This window comes from Myxine glutinosa, chromosome 9 (assembly GCF_964187855.1).
Source record: "Myxine glutinosa chromosome 9, kmMyxGlut1.1, whole genome shotgun sequence".
Classification (NCBI taxonomy): Eukaryota; Metazoa; Chordata; class Myxini; order Myxiniformes; family Myxinidae; genus Myxine; species Myxine glutinosa.
This window is the reverse complement of record NC_136269.1, coordinates 15,368,487-15,388,025: the sequence shown is the minus strand read 5'-3', so window position 1 is coordinate 15,388,025 and position 19,539 is coordinate 15,368,487. Positions and strand designations below refer to the sequence as shown.

At 46.5% G+C, this 19,539-nt stretch overlaps 2 protein-coding genes across 11 annotated transcripts in view; both read left to right on the top strand.

Annotated features, from left to right (window-relative positions):
* Nucleotides 1-19,539, top strand: part of LOC144893586 (uncharacterized) — an 896,812-nt gene that overhangs the window by 101,083 nt on the left and 776,190 nt on the right. The window lies entirely within an intron of this gene.
* Nucleotides 9,377-19,539, top strand: part of LOC137416991 (CAP-Gly domain-containing linker protein 4) — a 142,075-nt gene continuing 131,912 nt past the window's right edge. For 3 of the 10 annotated variants that reach the window (XM_078784113.1, XM_078784108.1, XM_078784107.1), the window contains exons 1-2: nucleotides 9,387-9,453; nucleotides 17,907-18,025. In XM_078784113.1, the coding sequence (XP_078640239.1) occupies nucleotides 17,911-18,025 (115 nt within the window). In that variant the 5' untranslated portion in view covers nucleotides 9,387-9,453; nucleotides 17,907-17,910. Of the gene's footprint in view, nucleotides 9,466-17,906; nucleotides 18,026-19,539 lie in introns of those variants that run through there. The other 7 variants (XM_078784116.1, XM_078784114.1, XM_078784115.1 and 4 more) reach the window with 6 other exon arrangements.

Sequence of the window (19,539 nt, the reverse complement as noted above, 5' to 3'; positions counted from 1 at the left end):
AAATCAACACGGGCCTCAGCCACCATTAACTTATACTTCAAGTTGTCGAGCGAAGATGGCAATGCATACCCATGGTCCTCCGAATGACTGGAGGCAGAGGAGCCCTGATTGTCACACTACTCAACCTCTACAAAGGACCCAATCTGGTCACAAACCACAGCAGCCTGCCTTGATGTTAAGGTGGTTCTCAATTTCTTAGGTTCCTACAAGAGTCAATGAATTTTCAAATCAATGAATTTTAACTGGTATAACTGCAAAAAAGCAAAGTAAATAATTTTGTGTCTGTTCTACTCTCAAAATCAATCAAAATCAACTCACTTTAAACAGATGTGATGGGAAATTAAACACCGATGGTATCACCCCATCTCGGAGACGGACAATTTGACCCGTCCGGTCAAAATTCTCGGACTCAAAATGGTCACTGCAGAGGACGCTGTACTTGGTTGCCTTGAACCCTTCTCGCTTGAGGGCTACTTCCCACAATCTCTTTTGGTGTGCATCTGACAGAAACCTGCATTAAGAAAAATATATATATATAACTGTATTTCTATGAAATTTTTTTTGGACATAATTATCAACTCACTAATTCATTAATGCATTTCCAACAGTGCTTGGTCTGGAAACAGGACCCTCTAGAACCTTTCATAGACTATTTGTTATGTTTTTATCGGACAATCTCCAGTAATAACCCATTATCATGTGACAAAACTAGTCAAATTGCGAAACTCGTACACAAAGAATCTACAAATAACACCCAGCTCTCCAAATTAAGAAATAACACCTAGCTCCAACTTAACACAGTTAGCATAAACTGCAGAATATATTTTTGTTACTGTTAGTCAGGGAATGACTGAGCTGCTGTCAAACTGCCCTGTTTTCTATTGACAGTGACAGTACTGTTGACAAGTGTTGTGGATGTATGGCAACACATAGCTAGCGGTAAACTTCCACTAAAATTAACGTAAATACACCTGTAAAGCATGACTTACTTGTGGATGTGATGCCTTTGTCCCTTGACTCCAATGTACGTTTATTTGTACAGCCATACGCTGCACAAAATTGCGGCATTTCGCCGCTTTTAACTGCACCAGCGCGTCAGCTTTGAAGGACCTCCCCAAGATGGCGGTCTGTTCTACGTATCCAGGGAGGTGTCGCGCGACATCTAGTGTTATATATATCTATGCTGTTTTACACCGAAACCGTGCCCACTGGTTCCGTTTCCGGGTGTTTCCATCTCCGTCTGACGCCATGATCGTGAAGCTGTGCGTGCGTTATTTTGTGAGCGAATAAACAGATCATATAATCTGTTCAGTTGTCCAGATTCGTTACACTTGATTCAGATCGTGTCATGCCTTGCGGTACATGGAACAGTTGAAGAACTTGCACCATTTTTGTCTGTCCTGGGACCCCTGTCTGATCGCCATCAGCTCCTTTTCCACCATACCCTGCCAGGTCTCTCGAGGTCATCCAACCCTCCTGACTCCTACCCTCAGGCTTCCAGGGTATCACTCTTAAATAGATTGTCTCTTGATTAGCATGTTTGATGGTTGTTGTGAAGAAACAGTCAGTTATGACACAGATGATGGATGATTCTCCTCACGTCGTCAGGCTCATATTCCATTGGCTAGAAGGCACAATCCTGGACGGGTCGCCACTCTGTTGGCTCACTTTTCCCAGAGCTGGTACTCATTTTCCTGAGCTCGGAAGGATGACAGGCTCAGTCAACCCACCTGGTGTTATGTTGGCATGATGGGGCTTGAACTCAGGACCTTAAGATTTTAAGCCAATCACCTTTCGTAACAGTTAAGCGACCACCTTTGCTGAATTGACATGGGACACACCGTAAGACATTATTACCACGCCACCAAAGGTGGACGGAGGATGTTTTGACCTCAGTCTGTTTGTTACTAGCGAAATTGAGAAGATTTGCAAGTAGTATATTTGTTGGTCTGTTTTGTTTGTTACTTCCGCCACCGAAGGTGGATGGAGGTTATGTTTTCACCCCTGTCTGTCTGTCTGTTTGTCTGTCTGTGAACAAGATATCTCAAAAAGTTGTGGACATATTCAAACGGAATTTGTCTGAGATATAGTGTATGGGACAAGGACGAAATGGTTAGATTTTGGTGAAGATCCGGATACTATAATTTTTTAAGTGATTCTTCACCATTGGGAGATTGGGCCAAAACCGATACATAGCAGGATATCTCACAAAGTTATGGATGGATTCGGACGAAACTTGGTGCAGAGGATGTGTGTGTGACAAGGACTAATCGATTCGATTTTGATGAAGATCTGATTATGGATTCGGATACAAGAATTATTTAATTTTCAAGTGATTCTTCACCATTGAGGGATCGGGCAAAAAGCGAAATATAACATGATATTTTAAAAAGTTATGGACGAATTTGTTTGGTGACAAGAACAAGCCGATTAGGTCCGAATCCAGATCCGACCTATCAGTGAGATACAAAACGTAAACTGTTCAGCCTGGCGGAGGTGTGCTCCATACTGAGTGCCATTCTCGTTTCTTTGTATGTCAATTGTGTAAGCCCTAAGGCCACATTTTTACTCCGATATTCACGAAACTTCACCACCTGGTAGAGGTAGCTGTGTTGTTCCACCAAAAGAACACCAATTCAGCTTAATTCGGAGTGGCTTTTATTGTGCGAGCAGCAAGCACAACGCTGCTTCCTGGGCCCGCCAACCTGGAAGTGACCTGACATCCGTATCCGCTTGTTATGTGTTATCGACGGTGAGGTCTAGATGTTGCATACATCACATTACCAAAAGTCCATAAACAACATTTTTGTATCAAATGTGAAAACAAATGTGAAAATGTCAATTGTGAAGACCATGAGCAATATTTTGGCAAAGGTGAGTTAACACAAAATGGTGCTAAGTTTAGGAAAACCAAAACAACACAACTTGAAGTTTAGGAAAACTAGAATAACACAACTTGAAGACTCAGGGGCGAACTATGGCGATGCAACAAGAAGACTTTGACTGCCACATCTATAGGTCCATACAATCAGGGCGTTTCCTGATTCTAGGTGATAAGTGTGGCAGGTGTGCAGGAGAGTTGGTGTCGCTGTTTCTGGATGAGCTGTGTGTGCAGGAGAGTTGGTGTCGCTGTTTCTGGATGAGCTGTGTGTGCAGGATAGTTTGTGTCGCTGTTTCTGGATGAGCTGCGTGTGCAGGAGAGTTGGTGTCGCTGTTTCTGGATGAGCTGCGTGTGCAGGATAGTTTGTGTCGCTCTTTCTGGATGAGATGCATGTGCAGGAGAGTTGGTGTCACTGTTTCTGGATGAGCTGCATGTGCAGGAGAGTTGGTGTCACTGTTTCTGGATGAGCTGTGCATGGCAGGCACTTAGGAGAGACAACATCACTGGCTGCAGGTGGAACGGCAGCATCGATTTCAGGCATGAATGGATCAGAGACGCCCGTTAGTGGCACGACATCCCCAGGTGCAGGCACAACAATGGATTGTTGCTGTTCAGGCTCTGGCATAACGACAGGCAGTATTGGAGGTTCGATGGGGCTGCAGTGACCGTCGAGAAAGTGGTCCTGGTGTCGACGGACAACCCGCCCATCATGCAAGCGTATTGTATGCGACAGTGGTCCACTGGCCCAGGGTTGTTAATGACATCGCCAGGCAACCAAACAGCGCCTGCACAAAAGTTGCGGGAGAACACTGGATCCCCAGTGTGAAGTGAGTGGCTCATTGCTGACTTGTCGTGATGCAACTTCTGGTTAAGTTGGCTTTGGTACATTCAAGAAGCCATATCTGGTTTCAGACTGTCCAGGTTGGTCCTTAGGTGTCGTTTCATCAGTAATCCTGATGGTGTTACTCCTGTTGCACCATGAGGTGTAGTACAATACTTGAGGAGCAGACGCGAGAGCCGGGTTTCAAGGTTTCCGTCCTGCAGTTTGCGTAGTCCGGACTTGATGACTCCAACTGAACGTTCAACTCGGCCATTGGAAGCTTGGTGTTGTGGACTGACAGATTTGTGTCTGATACCATTTCTGCGTGTGAATCGGCGAATTCCAAGCTCGAGAAACGTGCCATTATCACTAACAACTCTGTGCAAGCCGTGTGAAGCAAAACAACGTCTGTTTCTCTATCGTTCCAGCTGATGTAGTGCCATGTGTTGTGTAAGCGTCAATCCACTTTGAGTGGGCATCAGTGATGATTAGTAGCATCTGACCGTTCACTGGTCCACCATAGTCTAGAATCTAGATGAACTCGATGCCACGGTTCGGTGGGCCATTCCCAGGGATGCAACGGTGCCTTCGCTGGTCATTGCTATCCCTGCCAACGCACCTTCCTGGTGCGTTGGCAGGGATAGCAATGTTGAACACACTCGTCAATATCAGTGTCTAGATTTGGTCACCATACATAATTCTTAGCCAGTGACTTCATCTTCACTATTCCGGGATGACACTCATGAAGTTCCCCCATTACCCTGGAACACAGATGTTGCGGAATCACTACATGGCATCCACACAATATCCAACCACTGTCCACGCTAAGTTCATTTTTACGTGCCACGTAAGGAACATAGGCAGGGTCCCCATCAGGTAGCGATTGCCATCCAAGCTGTATGGCTTGGAGAACTCTCGAAAGGACTGGATCACATCTTGTGTAGGTGCAAATATGGTTGGCATCGATGGGACAGTCCTCCAGATGATCCATCAAGGTGATCACAATGCTAGATAACGTTGGGTTGGCGACCAAATCAGGCAATGGTAGACTGCTCTTGGCATCTGCGTGCAATGGCATATCCGGGTTTATACTGAATGTGGTAGTCGTAAGCAGCGAGTAGCAATGGCGATCGTATAATCCTGGGTGGTAGCGTGTTGGATGTTGCCTTAGTTGGACCAAACAGGCTAATCAGTGGTTTGTGATCAGTATAGACAACAGTGTCGTCCAAATAGTGGAATTTTTTGACTTTTTTTTAATGGTGGAACTTTTCGACTCCAAAGATGATTCCTAAACCTTCCTTGTCCAACTGACTATAATTATTTTCTGCAGGAGATAATGTCCTGGAGGCAAATGCCACTGGTTTTCCTGAACCATCAGGCATAAAATGAGACAGCACTGCCCCACACTGCACTGGTTAGCATCACATGTCAGTACGATGTCCTTATCAGGATCATAGTGAACTAGTACGTTTGACACTTGGAGAAGGTCCTTTGAGTTCTGGAAAGCTGCTTGTTGTGTAGCACCCCAGTTCCATGAGACTCTTTTCTTCAGCAGGTGAGAGAGAGAACCCAAAACATTGGATATGTTTGGGATGTAGCGGCTGTAGTATTGCAGCATGCCGAGGTAGGCCTTCAGTTCCGTCACGTATCTTGGAGCTGGTGCATCCTTGATCGCTCTGACTTTATCCTTGGTTGGATGTAGGCCTTGAGTGTCAATTCTGTGGCCCAGGTATGTTACTGATGGTGCCATGAACTCACACTTGTCAAGCCTTAAACGGAGGTCGGAGTCCGATAGCTTTTTCAAGACTCCTTCAAGGTTGTGTAGATGCTTGGCTTCTGTTGAACCGGTGACCAGGATATCATCCTGATAAACCGCAACGTGCCGTTCTGCAGCAAACAAACTGTCCATACAATGCTGATATATCTCTGGGGCAGACTTCACCCCAAAACCCAGTCGGTGATATTTGTACAGGCCACGGTACGTGTTGATTATCAGGTATTTCTTCGATTTTTCCTCGAGAAGAAGTTGAAGATATGCTGACTTGAGTTCGAGTTTGCTGAAACTTTGGCCTCCACTAAACTTAGCATACAAATCATCAATCCGTGGGATTGGATAGTTGTCTAGTGCTGAGCATCTGTTGATTGTCATTTTATAGTCACCACAAAGATGAATAGACTGATCAGCTTTGACAACGGGGACAGAAGGTGCAGCCCAATTTGAGTATTGAACTGACTCAATGATCCCAGGTTCCTGGAGTCGATCGAGCTCTTTGTCAACCTTTTCGCGCAGAGCAAAGGGAACTGGTCGATCCTTGCAGAAAATTGGTTTAGCATCTTTGTCAATGTTGAATTTAGCGGAGTAACCCCGCAAAGTACCGATCTCCTCGTTGAAGGTGTCTGGATATCTGGCCAGGACTGCTTCAAGTGGTTTTGATGCATTGGTTGCACGAAATTGATGAATCTGCTTCCAGTTTAGTTCAATTACCTCCAACCAGTTCCTACCGAGTAATGATGGTCCATCACCTGGGATGACGATCAGGGGTAGGTTGAACTTACGATTGCCGTAAGTCACGTTAACATCAGAAGGTCCACAGGGTATTGGTGTGGTATTTGTTCTGTTCACCGGTGTAGGTAGAGAGCAGATGGGACTTCCGGTGCAATTTGGGTCGGTGAGGTTCACGCCACAGGTTGTTGAAAGCAGCCCGGCCAATGAGCAAAACAGCGGCACCTATGTCAACCTCCATTTCCAAACGTCGATTGTTGATACCGACTAGAGCCAGCAGAGGTTTTGCTCTGTTTTTAGAGAGCCATGAAATAAGTGATGTGCATCGTGCATCTCGGAGGTATCACCAGAAGCAGACATTGCCTCGTCAGCATACAACTCCGAACCAATGAGGTGTGTCTTTGTACCACCCGCTTTCTCTTCATGTTTGCGGAAGAGACAAGCTGGAGCGATTTGTCCATTCTTGTGGCAGAAATGGCATGTGGCATTTTTATAGCGACATTCATCTGGTGAATGCCAACCATCACAGCGATGACATCTGTTGCTCCCATATAATAACTCATTTGTGATGGACGTCCGGGTCTGGGATTCATTTTCCTTCGCTGTGTTGAAGGTTGTTCGACACGATTGACGGTGGTGTTGGTCTGTGCCTGACCACAAGGACAAATAGATTCGATTTTGGTGAAGATCTGAATGTAGATTCAGATATGAGAATTATTTAATTTTTAAGTGATTCTTCACCATTGAGAGATCGGGTGAAAAGTGATATATAACATGGTATTTGAAAAAGTTATGGCCGGATTTGGACGAAACTTTGTGGACAGGTTGTGTGTGTGACAAGGAAGAATTGATTCAATTTTGGTGAAGATCAGGATCCGGATCCAGCTAGTAGAATTTTTAAAGTGATTCTTCACCATTGGTAGATAGGGCCAAATACGATACATAGCAGGATATCTAAAAAGGTTATGGATGGATTTGGACGAAACTTGTTGGACAGGTTGTGTGTCTGACAAGGACGATTCGATTCGATTTTGATGAAGATCGGAATATGGATTCAGCTACAATAATTATTTAATTTTTAAGTGATTCTTCAACATTGAGAGATCGGGTGAAAAGTGATATATAACACGATATTTGAAAAAGTTATGGACGAGTTATGAATAAACTTGGTGGATGAATTGGTTTGGTGACAAGAACAAGCCGATTCGATTTTGGTTCAGGTCTGAATCCAGATTCGGCCTCTCAGTGGGATACAAAACGTAAACTGTTCACCAGGTGGAGGTGTGCTCTCTGCCGAGTGCCATTCTCGTTTCTGGTAATATTTCATATTTGTGTGAAATAAAATAATCTCTTTTTGCAGCAATGCAACATGCGTGTCCGGTTCTTCACATGTTGTGTCATTTCATTACAGCTGCGGCAAGTTGCAGTGTCCTGAACACAAGCTTCACTGACGATGGATTTGTCAAGTCCAGCAAGCGTAACAACTTGTGATTCCATAACTATCAGGGACACCTCTTCGTGGTGGTTGTACCCCTCAACGCAAGTCTGGGGCCAAATCTTCCCCATTCTTCCCTGCTTCCCGGATCCTTACGTTGCTGCTTGTTGGAGTCATGCAACACTGAAAGAAGAAGAAGACAGTAGAAAATTAATCAGATGGAAATGTAACAATGTTCCACGTGTTGTCATTTCAATACATTCCTTTCTCCCTGAAGTTGCAGCTTGTGGGAGTAATGTGTTAATGCGGCACTGAAAGAGGAATTTAAAAATTAGCTGGAAATGCAACAATGTTACAATGTTTTCTTTTCTTCCTGACTTTGCTTCTTGGTCTTTAAAAAAATTCGATTTATATGTTTTTGATTTGAACTTTTAATAATGTTTTGAATAAATGTTTTTTACAATTGTTCTTTGAAGCTCTTCATACTGCATGGGTGAGGGTACTATGACGTCAGCCTAACGTCGGGCAAATGTTGGATGGAAGCATTGGCCCAACGTTGGGCAAACGCCCCCTGCAACGTCTGATTAACGTTGGCCCAACGGTGGGACAGCACTCCCTTCCAATGTTGACCCACTGTTGGCCCAACGGGGGAAAAGTACGTCGGCCCAACCTTTTTTTGACGTTGGCCCAACGACGGGCATAACGTTGGTCCAACGACAGCCCGACATTGGAACAGTACTCCTTCTCGCACGTTTCATTAACATTGGGCCAACACTTCATTCCAACGTGTGACCAACGTCGGTCTAACGTTGGTCCAACGGTGTGCCACCCTCCCTTCAAAGGTCGGCCCCCATATTTCCAACGAGTCGCCGGGGACTTGACTTCGTCGGGGCGATGTTGGCTCGGCTATAGTTTTCGACGTTGCTCCAACGTTGGCCCAACGTTGTTGTGTTAGCCGGGATGCTTTCTACCGAGTGCCCTTCTAGTTGTGCAGGTGGAGGTGAGGACAGTAAAAGTTTTATAAACGTTGCAATAACTGCCAGCAGCAGACGCTGCATCACGGAGCACGCATCCCCAATACGGGATCATAACTCGTAAAGGTGGTATTTATACCGGACGTTCTACCTTTATTCGGTTAAACAACCCACGATGTAAAAGAGTAGGCCATTGCGGTCTTGTACTCAGGTCGACTTCTGTCCTTTTAAAAGTTTCCTTAGGACATGACACAGGCTTGGCGTGCTGCAATTACATTTCGCGCTGAACAGGTGACTTTACTTACACGAAGCTGGAAATAAAGCACAGGTAAGGTGCCATGTGCATATCAGCAGGTGCATTACTTCGAACAAACAGCACAAAGACGGACGACCTTTGGATGGTTGCCTCCACATAGATGAGAGTAAGACAGGTGTTATATTTATATTTAAAATAACCGTTTAAAATACAAACGTAAGATAAGAACCGACGACAGCGATCCGGAAATTGTCAACAACAGCAAAGCTCGTTCCACAGACTACTTTTCAATTTTAAAGGTGAGTACCTTAATTACCTGCCTACCTGGTAGTATGGAGAAAAATAAGCTTATCTTGATAACCGTTGTCTGCGAAACGGCTCAGAGTACCGCCTCCTTCATTATAATTGGCTGAGTCGGGGAATAGCGTCGCGGTGATTGGTTGAACGTGGCGCGTGAATTTGGCAGGAGTGAAACGGGACGCAGGGGCGTGTTCGCTTGATGACGTCATTGCGGCGGCGGATTGATTGGTAGACGAAACAGAAGGACCGATCTACACGCGGCTCGGCGGCTCACGAGGGTGATGGTTAGTGTAAATGTGAGCCGTGTGTGTTGGTGATGGTTAGTGTAAATGTGAGCCGTGTGTGTTGGTGATGGTTAGTGTAAATGTGAGCCGTGTGTGTTGGTGATGGTTAGTGTAAATGTGAGCCGTGTGTGTTGGTGATGGTTAGTGTAAATGTGAGCCGTGTATGCTGGTGATGCTGAGTGTAAATGTGAGCCGTGTATTCCGGTGAAGGTGAGTGTAAATGTGAGCCGTGTATTCTGGTGATGGTGAGTGTAAATGTGAGCTGTGTATTCCGGTGAAGGTGAGTGTAAATGTGAGCCGTGTATTCCGGTGATGGTGAGTGTAAATGTGAGCATTGTTCCTGCATATTTTTCCTATATTGTTGTGCCATCCACAAGCGACCTGCCAATGTTTTAGTAACACCTGTGATCTCTCCACATGCTGGCGTTTTCACCTCAAACTCTCGAACCCAACCTGGTGTTATTCTCCCCACTCCTGTGTAACTGCTTCTGCCCCACTGCACCCTCACCTCCCCCCCTACCCCCCCCCCCCCCCACCCCTTGGCAGTTTTGTGATCCCACTTTTCTGTTACCAAGATACTGTGTTGTCGTTTTGTTTTGGTGATGTCATGCCCGCATGTGAGTGTTGCATTCATGTCTATCCTGATCATTGTCATCGCACGTCCACCCTGATCATTGTCATCGCACGTCCACCCTGATCATTGTCATCGCACGTCCACCCTGATCATTGTCATCGCACGTCCACCCTGATCATTGTCATCGCACGTCCACCCTGATCATTGTCATCGCGCGTCCATTCTGATCATTGTCATCGCACGTCAATCCTGATCATTGTCATCGCGCGTCCATCCTGATCATTGTCATCGCGCGTCCATCCTGATCATTGTCACCGCACGTCCACCCTGATCATTGTCACCGCACGTCCACCCTGATCATTGTCACCGCACGTCCACCCTGATCATTGTCATCGCACGTCCACCCTGATCATTGTCACCGCACGTCCACCCTGATCATTGTCATCGCACGTCCACCCTGATCATTGTCATCGCACGTCCACCCTGATCATTGTCATCGCACGTCCACCCTGATCATTGTCATCGCGCGTCCATCCTGATCATTGTCATCGCGCGTCCATCCTGATCATTGTCATCGCGCGTCCATCCTGATCATTGTCATCGCACGTCCACCCTGATCATTGTCATCGCACGTCCACCCTGATCATTGTCATCGCACGTCCACCCTGATCATTGTCATCGCACGTCCACCCTGATCATTGTCATCGCACGTCCACCCTGATCATTGTCATCGCGCATCCATCCTGATCATTGTCATCGCGCGTTCATCCTGATCATTGTCATCGCGCGTCCACCCTGATCATTGTCATCACATGTCCACCCTGATCATTGTCATCGTGCGTCCATCCTGATCATTGTCATCGCGCGTCCATCCTGGTCATTGTCATCATGGTCAAGTCCAGACATTTCACAATGTCCTGACTGTCGAAATCATTTGAGTGTCGTACACAAGATTGTCCAAGAGCCAAAGGAACAAATGTATTTAGTGCAATTTGTGAACGTTTATGGGTGTTTTCTGTTTATAGTTGTTGACTTTCCCTGGTTGTTGCTAGTGACGTGTTTTGCATACTTATGATATTCAACCCAAACTCGTTGTTGTTTGAATCTTGATTTGTTGAGCGGTTCTCATGTTCTCGTTTCATCAGTCTTGCTTTTATGTGCAAATTTCCTTTTACATTATTTAATTCCCTTTGTCAACGATGTAATCCTTTCATTATACTCATCTTATCAAACTTTTGATGTGGTTTTAATAAGATGTGATTATTTTCCCTTTTTTATGTTGAAGGCTCCAGTTATTGACTTTCTAGTCCTCATCCAGGTCAGGCCTTAAATAAAAGAACTGCATTGATAGAAAAGTGAAGAAAGATGGGAAGAAATTGAGTTTTAGAAACATTAAACTTAACCTGATTACATTTGCTCCACTGGGAAATCTTGTCCAAATCCGAATTTAAAGAGGTGGTTGTGATCAAACGAGATGAAGATAGAGTGAGGGAAGATGGGGCAGATGGGAAAAACATGGAGGAATGTAATGTTGTGTCATCAGCAAACAAGTGCATTTGGTTATTTGTAGAAGAAAGAAGGTCTTGTTAAAAAGAAGGAAGAGAGTTGGAGACAGGACAGAACACTGAGGGACACCGCTGTTGATACGGAAGGAGGGAGATGTTGAACCATCAACAATTACGGAGATAGAGCGGTCAGAGAGAAAGTTTGATATGAGGTAGCAGAGTGAAGGAGGAAAGCCAAAAGAGGGAAGCTTGGATATCAGACCCCAATACCAAACTCTTCTTCTTCTTTCGTGTATCATCAGATGGCCAGCTCAGTGTCGTGCAGCCATGCCCTCGTCTCTGGTCCTACGTCGAAGAGGCCGGCTTCTGAAGGTGGTCTGTATAGGGGGCAGGTGGTAATTATGTGTTCGGCAGTCTGCTCAGGCTCGCCGCACTCGCACGCGGCGCTGTCTGCCAGGCCCCACATCTTCAGCGATGATTTGAAGCGGCCGACCCCCGTACGTAGACAGTTCAGCAAGGTCCATTGCAGGCGTGGTAGGTCTTCTCCTACGACGCCACCTCCTGGGTCCCAGATGTAGCGGTGGATGCGGGTGGGCCCGGCCATTTCCCACACCTGCTTCCAAGATGCCGCCAGCCATGCGCTTCTAGACAGGTCCTCAGGGATAGAACTGAGCATCTCTTGTGCCGCCTTGTTGTAGGGATGGCGGACATGAGTCTGCTTGGAGGCGCCACTATTGTTGTGGTGTTGTGCAGGATGTGCCAGTCGTGTTTCTGGGCATTCCTTGCCAGGGCGAGGGTAGCAGCCTCCCGTCTGAGGCCGGCCGGGGCGATTCCCGCTAGGACTGGCAGGTGCAATGCCGGGGTGGGCTTCAAGCAACCAGCTACAATGCGGAGGGCGTTGTTAATGGCAACATCAACCTTTCTCACGTATGGGCTTCTGCTCCAGGCTGGGGTGCAGTATTCGGCTGCAGAGAAGACCAGGGCTTGCGTGGATATTCGTAGGGTCTTGGCGGAGGCTCCCCAGGTCGTACCAGTGAGACGTCGGATAAGTGAGACCCTTGATGTCACCTTGGCCTTAACTTCTTCTAGGTATTGCTTGAAGGACAGTATCCGATCTAGGCGTATCCGACGAACACGTCCAGTTCCCTTTTTGCTTCTCTGTTGTTAAGATGGTATGCCGCTGACACCGTCTTACCAATGCTGAGCTGCAAACGCCACCTCCGGAGGTAGGCTACCAAGGTGCCCATGTCTTGGTTGATACCGTTTTCCATCGCCTTCCATGTTGGTCGTCGCAGCATGATGGCCTGTTCGTCCGCGTAACCGTACTTTCTGGATGTTGTAACCGGCAGGTTGTAGATGTAGATGTTAAACAGCATGGGCGAGAGAACAGAACCCTGCGGGACACCATTCCTCAGTCTTCTGAGCCTGCTGCGCTGGCCGTCGCTGGTCTGTAGGACGAAGCTGCGGTTTGACAGCATCTCCATGATGAAGTTCACCATATGCCGGTCCGGGATTTGTCCTCGGCAACTTCAGGTGGAGTCCACGGTGCCAAACGGTGTCGTATGCAGCTGTCAGGTCCAGGAACACTACGCCAGCTTTCTCATTGTCCTGGAAGCTGTCTTCGATATCTTGTGTGAGTAATGTTACCTGGTCCACTGTTGACCTGCCACGACGGAAACCGGCTTGTTCCCGCGGGAGCTGTGGGTCCACCACTGGGTCGATGCGGCTGTGGATCATCCTCTCCAGAATCAAATGGGACGCAGAGCAACGAGATCGGTCTGTAGGACTTGGGATCTTCCGCAGGTTTGTTTGGCTTCGGCAGGGCTATGACGGAAGCATGGTGCCAGGTCTTCGGGAGCTTGGACCTCCGGAGGCACGACGAGAAGAACGAACACAGCCAACCAGATGTTGTGCTCTGGTGGATAACGAACTCCGGATGGATGTTGTCACGGCCTGGTGACTTACCCGGCTTGAGTTTGCTCATGGCCGCACTGAGTTCGGCTGCTGTGAAGTCTCCAGAGAGATTGGCATCGGCGCTGGCCGCCCTGGAGAAAGAAGACACCTCACGCAACGTCAGGCGGGCAAAGTTTTTGTCTGCATCCGGGAAGCGACCGTTCTTCAGGAGCTGGGACGCAATGGCGTCTGCTGTCACCGGGCACCTGAATGGCATTGTATTTCTGCCTGTCAGCTGGTTGATGGTCTGCCACGCCTTGCGACTAGAGTGGGTAAAATCGATCGACTCAACTATTTCAGTCCATCTGGTCCTACGGGTGGCGTCCAGCTTCTGGAGTAGTGCTGTTGCAGTTGCGTCCACTTCTTCCCTGCAGCTAGCCTGCTGATGGTCGCGCAGGAGATGGCTGCACTCCTCGTCCCAACCCGGCATGTAGTTCTTGTTAAAGCCACGCGGGATGTTTTTCTTTGCTGCACCTAGGAGAACCTTACAATAGGCTGCGTATGCGGCGTCCACATCAGCAGCTTCTGGGTTCGGGAAACCGGCTGTTCTTCTTTCCGTCTCTGCAGCAAACGACTGCCAGTTAGCTTTCCAGAATTTCCATCTCTTGACAGGTCTGCCCGCTACCGGCTGCACCAGTGATGGCACTTTGATGATGGACGGTCGGTGGTGTGAGCGGGGGAACCTGTCAATGACGCGTCTCTCAGGCTTCGGGTCGTTGGTGCGGCACACGGCGAAGGCCAGGTCCGGATTGGTGTAGGTGTTCCAGCGTGCAGAGAAGAAGCTTGGAGGCTCTTTTGGGTCGAACAGCAGCAGTGCATCGGTGTTGGAGGCCCTGTCGCTCAGCATCATTCCGTCTGGTGTTGTGTAGTTGTAACCCCAGTCTGTGTGTTGACAGTTGAAGTCACCTGCATAGATGGCGGGTGCAGTAACGGACGGGAGTGATGACGCCATCAGCGCTGATGGAGGAGGCTTATATATGTTGACGACCGATGTTTCCTGGATTTTGGTGGCCAGCCACTCGATGTTGGAGCCTGGTGGAGGTTGGCTAATGGCTGTCCAGCTTAGTTCAGTCCTGACGAAGGTTGCCATTCCGTGCTGTTTACTGTGGATGGACCCAGCGAGAAGGAACCCAGGCAGCTTGAGGTTGTCGTCAGCTGCACAGTGTGTCTCTTGTAGGAGAACGACTGCTGCCTTGTTGAAGTCGGCGAGGTGTCATATGACTTCGAGCTTGGCGGTGGTGAGGCCCTCGACATTCAGTTGGAGTGCTGACAGGCCTTGGTTTTCGACGGTCGGAATGGCCGCCCATCCTGAAAAGGACGATCTATGCCTTGGTCTTGGTCTTGACCTTGGCTTGTACCTTGGCTTGCCAGCTCGATGATTGTGTGGCGACATTAGTTTCACAATTCTTGTTACTTGTAGGGAAGGCCCTGGAGAGGCTGTCGTCTTCTTCCCCAACCAAACTCTGTCAAAGTATTTTGAGATATCAAGGCCTACGCCAAAGGATTCCCCCCAAGTCTCTCAGAGAAGAGGCCCAGACATTCGTAATGTAAGAAACGATATCACTTGTAAATCTTGCCTTGCGGAAGCCATGTTGATGGTTAGATAGAAGACCATGAGATTCAAGATGCTTGAGGAAATGGGAATTGAGAAAACATTCAAAGAACAAAGTAGAACTCAGAACAATAGAACGGGAGTTGGAAGGGTTTGAACGATCACCCTTCTTTAAAATAGGCTGTAGTAAGGCACATTTCCAGGAAAGAGGAAAAGTTTGGGTTTTTAAAAAAAAACGAGCAAGCGTGGGAGCAAGTTCTGAGGAACACTCCTTCAAGACACGAGGAGGAATGCAATCTTGGTCGTATGCTTTGCTTGTGTCCAGAGAGAGAGGAGTACCTTTTTGACTGCATGAAAAGAGATTATAGGGAGGGGATTATGACTGGTAAAGGGTGCATCGGAGGGAGATGGAATGTTAGAGTTATCCAGTGTGGAATTCGAGGAGAAAAGAGAACCAAAAAGAGTTGCTTTGTCAGCCGGAGAGACAGCTATAGTATCATCGGAACAGAACAGCGAAGGAAAAGTAGAGCGACAGAAATTGTTGGAGATAATTTTACCTAAGGACCAGAAAGATCTATTGGTGGAAGAAGATGAGAGTTTGTCACATTTCTTTTGGATAAAATCCTTTGCCTCACGAATAATATGTTTGCAATGATTTCTATCAGATATGAAAGCTGAATGTGAGTCGGAGGAAGAAGAGTTTTCCATGTCCGATAGGCCGCATCCCTTACACGAATGGCTGCAGAGCAGGAATTATTGAACCAAGAGTTGGTAGGAGAGATAGACTTGAAAGAGAAGGTGATATAATTGCCTCCATTCCTGCAACAATAACTTTATCTTTACGTTCAGCAGAGATGGAGGCATCGCCCAGGAGAGGAAGTAGTCTTTCCAGGGAATCCAGAACATAGGTTTTGTAAACCAGTCCAGTCAGCGCCATTGAAATGCCAATACTGGAGTTTAGTCGGAGCAGTCGGAGGAGGAGTGGTGGTAAGTAAAGTGATGTTCATAAGGTGGTGATCAGAATAACCAATTGGAGGTGAAATTGTGTTCTGTAAAGCAACGGAATGGAGGTGAAGAACAAATCCAAAGCATTGGAAGAGTGGTCATGACTATCTGGGATATGGGTAGGATGGGTGATATTATAATTTGTTCCAAATCATTGAGAATGGAAAATGTAAGAGCTTCAACTCCCCCAACATTTGTGTGGGAAGATTTCAACCACTTGAAAAAAACAGTTGGCAGTTTTCAAGAACATTGATCTATCCCTAAACTAGCAGGAGGTCTGAGTGTGGGAGTCGAGGAGGTCTGAGTGTGGGAGTCGAGGTCTGAGTGTGGGAGTCGAGGAGGTCTGAGTGTGGGAGTCGAGGAGTGTATTTGCATGAGCATGCTAAGGGTCAATCAGAGTGGCTTTTGAACTGCGTGAATTTTCCGAGTTTGTTTACTTGTTGTAAGCTACATAAGCACGACTTTAAGGTGCTAAGGAGAGCAGGGCATAAGGAATGGGAGGGGGAAGGGTGGAGCGAGGAAGAGAAGAGGGGACAATGGGGTAGAGGAAGAGAAGAGAAGAATGGGGGTATAGAGGTAGGAAGAGAAGAGGAGGAGTGTGGGGGAGGAAGAGAAGAGAAAAGAGTGAGTGAGTGTGGTAGAAGTGGGGATGAGTGACTCGAGGGTGGGGAAGGGGTGGGGGTAAGTGAGTGGAGAAAGAGCAATGTGTGCGTGGGTGTGCACGCACAAAGGATTATGAAAACAGGCTGGGGTAGTAGGTCCAGCAGGTCAGCCTCAGCAGCACTGCTGATTGATGACCAGATCTTCCCAAACTGACCAAGATGGTACTGACTCTGCCAGGCGGGCTGCAGTTCAGGAGCAAGGTCGTGCTAGGAAGTTACCATGCGCTCGCGAAGCAAAAAGCAGGGTTAGGCATTCGGGTTCGTACAAGTGACGTGCGTGTATGCATTTTTAAAATTCATTTTCTCGGCAACCATTAGTCTGCTTGACCTGACATTTTACCATAGGAGTGCCTCCGCCTGTCGAATATTTTTATTCATAATTATGATGTCATAGGTCACGTGGTACGGACGCCATCTTGGAAAAACGTTACACCTCTATCTCCCAAACCGCTCAGTGAAAAAAGTTCAAGCATGGCTCATTGTCAATTACTCCCCATGGGGAATATAAGATATGATGATGATGATGATGATGATGATATCATCAGTTGACAAGTACAACGCTTGATCTGATCAGTATGATGTTTTTTTCCTCTGCAACTGTTAGTCCGATGGACACAAAATTTGTACCAGAGGAGCACCTCGTTCTGCAGAATTTTAATGGTAATTATGACGTAATATGTCACGTGGTACAGACACCATCTTGGAAAAATCGAAAAATGTTGCACCTCTGCATCTCCGAAACCCTACCAGTGCTCTTTTCCAGAGGTTTTGAAGAGGATCTGGGTTGAATTCCTGGTCTGGGCATGTAATTTTCCCACATATATCAATTTAATTATTTAATCCTGTTAGTTAATGTAATAACCAAATTTGATAATCAGCTTTGATTGACCTTTACTCTAAATTCTGTCATTTTGCGATGTAAAGTCGGCTGTTTTGTTTGCACCTTTGTTTCTGTGAACAATTTAAGATATATTTTGTAGTCACTTGGCCTGGTACCATGGCTACAGAGAGCCTATACATATAATGTTACATATTGTGAAGTGCTAACTACACAGTATGTGGATGGTAAGTGGTGAAGAAATGAAATAATAATTGAATGTGGATTTGCCATAGGTGTGATGTGACAAATAACCCCTTTTTGTGTCCAGCTTCTTCACATTGTTTTTATAGATATGTTATCTTTGAGGTGTGTGTTCACACAGTGCGATGACCAAAGAAGATTCGACTGAAACATACTCGCAGGAGGATTGCAGGCACAGCCCTGGATATTCCGCTGCCAGAGTTCATGCCGTAACTGCGGTCCCAATGCCGACAGATTGTGGTACGTTGGCTCCATGTGCTTCTCTGGAATGTACACGCATTGATTTCAGTTCAGTTCATTTCCACTCTTGAAATCAATCAAACACAGAATACAAGAAACATACATCATATTGTGAGAAGAGTGGAGGAACCTGAATATGGATTATATTGTCTGAGCAGGCTTGTGCCATTTTGTCTATGAATCTTACTATAATTCACCAAATGTCTGTCTGTCTGTTTGTCCATCCGTCTGTCTGTCTGTCCATCCGTCCATTCCCAGGTACTGCAAAAACGGCTGAACCAATCGCAACGAAATTTTGGGCGGGTAATCCTGGGGCCCCCTGGAGTAAAATAGGCTATATTGTTTTTCCAATTTCAGCTTTGGTCTCCAGCATTTTCAGGTTTGGACTCCCGCCTAACGTTATTGTCCCGGGTACCGCAAAAACGGCTGCACCGATCACGACACACCACCTCCATGCCTGTGAGATTCCCACGGGTAACCCCACTAGTATTAATAAGGCATAATGAGTGGTACAATTTTTTTTCTCGAAAATCAAATGGTGAATTCAAAAAAATATTGCATTGCTTTACAAATTTTACAGTTCGTATATAAACGTTTTTTGTTATTTTTTTTACAAGTGTTTTTGCAAAAACAGTAATAATGAAATTTGCAATAATTGATAATGTCTTGTGGATCATTTCATTTTCTTAGGTACTAGACCATTACATTGGAATAATGTTATTAGTCCCCTCCCGGTTTTCCGAGGGGACTCTTATAGGAGCTATTTATAGTCTATATAGTGAAAAGGAAGGCATGGCTGTGGGTTCTCCACTCTCATCCATAGTAGCAAACCCCTTCAAGAAGATTTTGAGTTCTCAGCCCTCCTCTCGGCACCATTTCAACTTAAGCTCTGGCTACGTTATGTAGATGCCATCTTTGTTATATGGCAACACAACAAGAGAGATGTCAATACTTTATTCAGCATCTTAACTATCAGCACTGCAACATTAAGTTCACCATGGAATTCGAGCAACCACAGTCATTTTCCTTTCTTGACATCCTCATTACCAAGTCTCCTAATGACAGGCCCTCTCACAAGGTATCCAGGAAGCCAACTCACATGGACCGCTACCTCAACTACCACTCTTTTCATCATCCTTCAACTGTCCAGTCCATGAGCGGCACTCTTATTCGTTGTGATTGCACTGTCAGCGACAAGTATAACCTGCATTGGGAACTACATCACATCATGACTGCCCTTGAATTCAATGTTTATCCTGCCTACAAGATCATCAATGAACGACCAAAAGCTCGTGAGCCAACACCGGAAATCAGAGCATGTGTTATTCTCCCCTTCATTGGATGTACGTCGCATAATATTTTGCACATTCTCAAGATTGCCAACTGAGATCTCGCGAGATCTTGGAGACGACGGCAAGGATTTTCGAAGCTCCACACGGTCTCCACGTTTTCAAAGTTAAGTCTGTTCACAATTGTATTTTGTCGAAACTGTATTTATCTTTCGGTGTGTGGCC